Below are 6318 nucleotides of genomic sequence, written 5' to 3' on the forward strand. Positions count from 1 at the left end.
ACTAGAATAATAATATAATTATTATCACAATTTAGTTAATATTAATACAATATAAATAAAAAGGCAGTAATTTTTAAAATAATATCTCCAAGTATTTCTTTAATTATGCATGCTCCTCTCAGATTATAATAATAAAAATATATTCAATATTTCATAAATTAGATACAGACCAACAATTATCCGTGTATAAAACTATGACGGGGCCAATTATATTTTGTATACATCATTTTTTTTTCATGGGATATTGCCCTAAATCCAAATATATCATAGTACTAAAATGCATGTTATACAGAAGTAAGTTCAATTGCAATTTTTTCAACTATCTTAAATTTAACAATTAAAAATACAGTTTTTTTCAATAACATTTAAATAAATTACAGTACACGCATATAAAGATAATAGGAAATTATACTAACAGAATAAAATAAAAATAAATAAGTAATTTAAAGATAACTTTATTGGATATTAAATTAAAAAAATAATTAAAGTCTTAATGCATAGCTTATTTCCTTATAAATAGTAGGTAGTTAATATTCTTTAAGTCATCGCTATGTCTTTATAACTAATTCTATATTGGACATCATTTAATTTATATAACCCGATAACATATATAATTGCACCCAACCCATTTACAATAAAAATATTTCTTTACAACTAGATGAAAAAATAAACAAACAATTTTATGATGGTCATTATTTTGATATTTTAACATTAAAACTATGTTAAAATAAAAATTAGAAAATCCAAATAAAACACAACAAACACAATATTTAAAGATACAATACATTTATATTAATTTAATATTGAGTAAATAATCAAAGAAATGATAATACTAATCATGACTAGTTTAAGAAAAAAATAAAATACTTTTTAGGTATTTAGATTATGTAATGATTAATGACCATCGGAGTTTTGAAAATGAAATAAATGATTATCTAACAAATTACATATTATAATATGCACAGCCAATAAGAACAAAATATGTCTATATTATATAAAAAAAAAAACAAAAATCATTAAAATAAAAAAACAATATAAATATATAAACAATCAAGAATTATCAACATTTAAGTAGTGTAAATATACTTTCTAGTCATACCACAGTGAATAGAAATGTGTCTTTTTAAATTAAACAATAAATATAACTTGAGGTTTTGCTAATTAAAAATTGTGCATGGAAGAGTATTATCAATAGTATTAACTCTAAGGCCTAAAAAGATGGTGTCTGATAGTCGCCCAGTTGAGTTATTTTACTTATACTGTCATATTCTGCACGTATTTTGGAACATACTTCATTACTGAAGTTAGGTATATCATTTGCCAATAAACCATCAGTTTCTATTATTGGCATCACAGATATTATAACACGACCTGAAATAATTAAAGATCAAAATGATAATATGTTAAAAACATAAAATATTGTAATATTTCTAAAGTTATATAAACACCTGGCTCAAACATATGTTTTTTTTTGTTTATAAAATAGCAGTTGGAAAATACAATAGGCTGAACTGGCAATTTTTTTTTAAAAGCCATTTTAATAGTTTCTTCATTTGTCATTGTAGATGATGATAATATAATTGTAGGCTATAAACAGTTATAATATTTGTAATATATATACACAGATATGTGCATTATATTTTTTAATAGAGTTTAAACAATGCTTTATATTTACCTTGGAATCAATAAATGTTGAAGAAAAATTCAGCAACCTCAAATTAGTATAAAAAAATTGAATGGGGCATAATGCTAATGAAACCAACCATGGAAAAAATGAAAATGGCCATAAGGTGATAAAATTTGTTTCTGAAATTATATTCAGTTCCATCTCTTGACAATACACCAAATGCAAGAGTCCTGCAAAAATTTATCAAATTATTACATTATACATGATAAAATTAAATTATAATTTAAATTGAATTTATTTAAACAACATGTTTTTTACTTAATACGTTGACTGCCATGTGACCGATGGCGGTTACACAATATGTATTATCAACACGCCAAACATATTTTTCCACGTCATTCCTAATTTTTTTTATACTATTTTATTTGAAAAAGCCATTTTAGAATGTATATTATATAAAGAAAAAATATATTTTCTATTACATCAAAAAAATTGTAATTATTCACGCTATGCCACATTTTATTTTTTTAGTATATTATTGTGATGCTATAGAAAAGTCAATCATTTAAAATCGTATTCATTTATTGTGGCCGGTGGTCATGTGGTATATAAATAATATAATGCAAGTGTCGTGGTGTTCGTAAAAATAATGTTGTAATGTTGTATCCTAACGATGTGTGGATTTTGCTGTCGCATGGTAGCCAACGTGTAACAAAAACAATTTCTTTTGTTGCTTTTTTTACACAATTGTGTGTCTTTTATTCTAATTAGTATATTTATCAGTCGTTACTGATTAATATTTAGTTTTGTCAAAAATGTTAAATAATAAAAATAACCTAATGTATCGATGTCAGTTTGATAATTTATAATAGCCACCCTTGCACGTGTTGATGATAGATTTTTTTTCCCATGTAGGCACCATTCAAGAGACAATAAATCTGAGATTTGTTGTCCAAAATATGCGATTAACCTGCAAAAATAAGTTAAAATATTTTATATTAAATAACACTTTATAAAAATGTATCACATTAGAATAAAGGATGCCATTAGAATAACTATTAGAAAGGTATCTACAATTTTTATACATTAACATTCAATTAAATGCATTTTTGTAGATTTTTTTATCATTGTTGACAAACTGAAGTGTATACAAGTACAATTTAAAATAAAAAACTTATAACATTCACTACCATCTGAGTAAAATGTTCAATCATCTATGAAGGTGCTATATTCATCTATAACTTAAAGTAATTATTCTGGTTTTTTTTTAAACATTGTAAAAACATTGTTATTTTGGAAATTACAATGTATTTATATATTAATTATAAAAGATATTATCATGATTATGTTTGCAGGTTATCTATTTAAATTAAACATCAATGTTTAAATATTATATATTATTAAAATATGTCTGAATAGTAATCAGCAGGCCTAAGACTTATTATGTATCAGCATATTTCTACTACATTTTTAGTCAGAAAGGTCAATAAGTAACCATAGATTTCATAATAAATTAAAAATATGATTTATTTTGTTTACATGATTCAACATTCAGTAGGTTGCTTGGGTTCAAGGCATCTATTCGATTAACTCCACAGCAGCAAAACATTTTTTTTTCTTTTTTTACATATTTTTACAGTTTTTCCAAAAAATATTAAATGTAATTTTACTGTTTTCAAAAATAATAATGAAAAATTATACATTAATGAATTACTTAATATATTTAAATATTAATTATGTTTTTAAAAATAGTTATTGCTTTATTTTAACAAAAATAGATAAATAAGAGATAGCTTATATTTTTAAAGCTTAGTAAAAAGATAGTAATATGATAGATCTTAGTAATAAGATACAAATATATTATGTTGATAAAAAAAACCCCAACAAGTCAACTTAGGTCTCTAATAATATTTAAATATAAAACTAACTTATGTAAATCTATTATTTAAACCAAATAAGTAACAACAAATAGAAGTATATTATACTATATATATTTAAACGAGTATTTAAGTTAATACAAAAACCTATAATAAAAAACTTTTCATTTTACAAAGTCAACAAGTTATGCCATTGGTATTCAAATCTAAGCTTTTTATAGCGTAAATTGATAAAGTTATTTATAATTGTATTATTAGATAACTGAACTTAGCATGAGCCACACAATTTTTAAATTAAAGTAACATTGTAGAATTTATAATCATAAAACATATATTATATTAGCATTGATAATGTATAATACACATATTTCATAACATAGGGAGTTGATAGCATAAAATATAGTGTATAAAATAAAATATAAAATGTAAGTAATGATAATGTAAAACAATTAATCTAACTAAGGAAATGATTAATGTCTACATTCCAAATGAACCATGATTAATGTAACTGATAAGTATAATTGTAATGGTAGACGGTACAGTATTACAGTGCAATATTTCATTTTTCAATACCTATGCTTTCTGAATAATTATATTAATGACCACAATTAAAAAAAATTCAATTTTCAAGGTTTTTTGGATCAATTATATGCCAGTAAAGTAATTAAAGTAATTTTATAAAATAAATAATATTATTATTGTGAGAACTTGTAATTTTTCACAAGCAATATTTTTCAACACAAGTTTTAAGTAACTACAAGAATGGTAGGTATACTCTAACAGCAAAGTTCTTTTATAGAGCTAAATAACCTACAGGAAACTGTGTCAAGGCATACAAGCCCAAGCCCATATTTCGACAGAACCCAATTACTATGCTGTGTCCAGTACCATGCGGTAGGAAAATAAGTACCTATTCTGGAAGAAGAATAGATTGAACCAAAGTTATCTAGATAATTGGTTTGAACAGAGAGCAGTCGGTAGAACGCTAATAATTATTTGTATACACACACACACAAACAAGTACCTGACTAATAACATCTTTATTGCCATAAGTAATTACCTGGATCGGTGTTTGAACTGGAAGAGGGCCAACAGGGACGTGAGGTAGGCCAGAACAGTGAAGATGGTTAGACGGAAATGGTAGCGGAACGTTCGTCGCGTGTCGTAGAGGAATGGCAGCGAGATGAAAAACGCCACGAATAGTACTTCCAGCCACACGGCCATTATCGGTCGTGCGGTGCTCTCCTTCGTTTTCCGACAGCAAGTCAATCCGGTGGCGAGCTCCACTACATTTTAACACGGAAACTACCGTGGGAGACCGTAGCCGGTCTCTTGTCTTACAATAACATATTATTACGGTACCTACCTATTGGTCGTCACAATAGCTTATGGAAGTAGACGGCACTCGGCGTCTAGAGCGAAACGACTGTGATAACAATAATGATAATATTATGTTCTGTGTACATTCATATTATGCCGAACACGGACTGCGTATCAACCGGAACGAGTATTGATCGAGTAGTGAGTATTACGCCGCACCAGTAAGTCGACCAGTGCTCAACAGTCCACGGTCGGAATGGCGAACGGCGACTGCGTTTGTATTTATATAACAAAATACCGCGACAGATTCCGTAATAAAATTGTATTATTATTAATAATGTACTTCGTGTGTCGTGCCTTATTATAGATTTTTATTTTTAAAAATGTAATATTATTATTATTGTTGTTATTACTATAGTGAACGGCGTTATCACCCCCGCTCAGGACTGTTATCTGGCAATTGGCATTATCAGTCACATCAGATGTTTTGCGAAAGATAAGAAATAGTCGTAGGGGCGTGCGCGTGCGCTCAACCAGGATTAGTGAGTATAAGATCTAACAGATCCAAGCGCGAACGCAAGGGGGTTTTGGGGGTTTAAACCCCCTCCGAAATATCAGGAATAAAAAATAAATTACCCGACCTACAAATGAATAGTATGATATTTATGTACATTTTTTTAAAAAACCCCACCGAAATTTTTTCCTGCGTTCGCGCCTGAACAGACCTTAATAGATCAATAGATCAATAGAACAACATGATGATATTGTCAAGTACAGACTCATGTATGACAATAATGTTTGATAGTTTGGTTTGAACGACGATGTATATTTTTATTCCAAGGACTTATGGCTATTAATTGCTATGGGCGTCATGTACTCGTGTGCGGCACGAATACAATACTTAGTCTTAGGTAGTCAATAATATTATTAATATTTAATATTATTCGCAGGATCGGTTCACGGTTGTGATATTATCATTTACCGATGCAAACATTGCAAACTCGCGGTCGACTTTGTCCGAAGTTGTTCGTAGGTACTACTTACCATTGATTATAAATACCAAGGACAGATTTATATATAATTCTATCTTAATCCGTGATAAATACTAATATTTATACTCATTAATCATGACTTAGTAGTTAGTACCTACATTTATTTATTAATTATTCAAGTTTATTTAGTTAATGATACTACGAACGGCTGTCGCGCACTGTCAAGCACTCGAGGAACTCGGGAAGTCCTGACTTTTCCGCGTTGACACGCACAGATGGCGCGGTACTTTTGGACGCGAATCGTCTGACACCCCTGAATTACTGGTAGTTCAACTACCATTTATCATTTCTAAAGCGATAACAACGTATATGAAGACATGAAGTCTCAGTGTGAATTTTATTTATTTTAAAACAACATTTTTAGGTGCCTTCAAAATGATAACTGATTTTTACGTTATAACAATACATATTATATAAAAAAACATAGTACCTACTACCTACA

General features: G+C 28.0%; 1 protein-coding gene across 1 annotated transcript; it reads right to left on the bottom strand.

The window, feature by feature from the left end:
* Nucleotides 1–435: 435 nt before the first annotated feature.
* Nucleotides 436–5248, bottom strand: LOC132917294 (uncharacterized). Its single transcript, XM_060977972.1, has 5 exons — nucleotides 4565–5248; nucleotides 2464–2597; nucleotides 1676–1857; nucleotides 1449–1587; nucleotides 436–1371 (listed from the first exon to the last, which is right to left on the bottom strand). The coding sequence occupies exons 1-5, from the start codon at nucleotides 4726–4728 to the stop codon at nucleotides 1211–1213; spliced, it is 780 nt and encodes a 259-aa protein (XP_060833955.1). The 5' UTR covers nucleotides 4729–5248; the 3' UTR covers nucleotides 436–1210.
* Between the last annotated feature and the right edge of the window lie 1070 nt (nucleotides 5249–6318).

Source organism: Rhopalosiphum padi, chromosome 1 (genome assembly GCF_020882245.1).
Source record: "Rhopalosiphum padi isolate XX-2018 chromosome 1, ASM2088224v1, whole genome shotgun sequence".
Lineage (NCBI taxonomy): Eukaryota > Metazoa > Arthropoda > Insecta > Hemiptera > Aphididae > Rhopalosiphum > Rhopalosiphum padi.

Bases quoted from the DNA above. Each gene is read 5' to 3' on its own strand.
- LOC132917294 (XM_060977972.1), bottom strand. From the start codon at position 4,728: ATGGCCGTGTGGCTGGAAGTACTATTCGTGGCGTTTTTCATCTCGCTG. The intron at 1,858-2,463 runs GTTATTTTTATT...AAATTTTTGCAG, and splicing joins AACTGACATCGATACATTAG to GACTCTTGCATTTGGTGTAT. The intron at 1,372-1,448 runs GTGTTTATATAA...TAATTATTTCAG, and splicing joins AAAACATATGTTTGAGCCAG to GTCGTGTTATAATATCTGTG.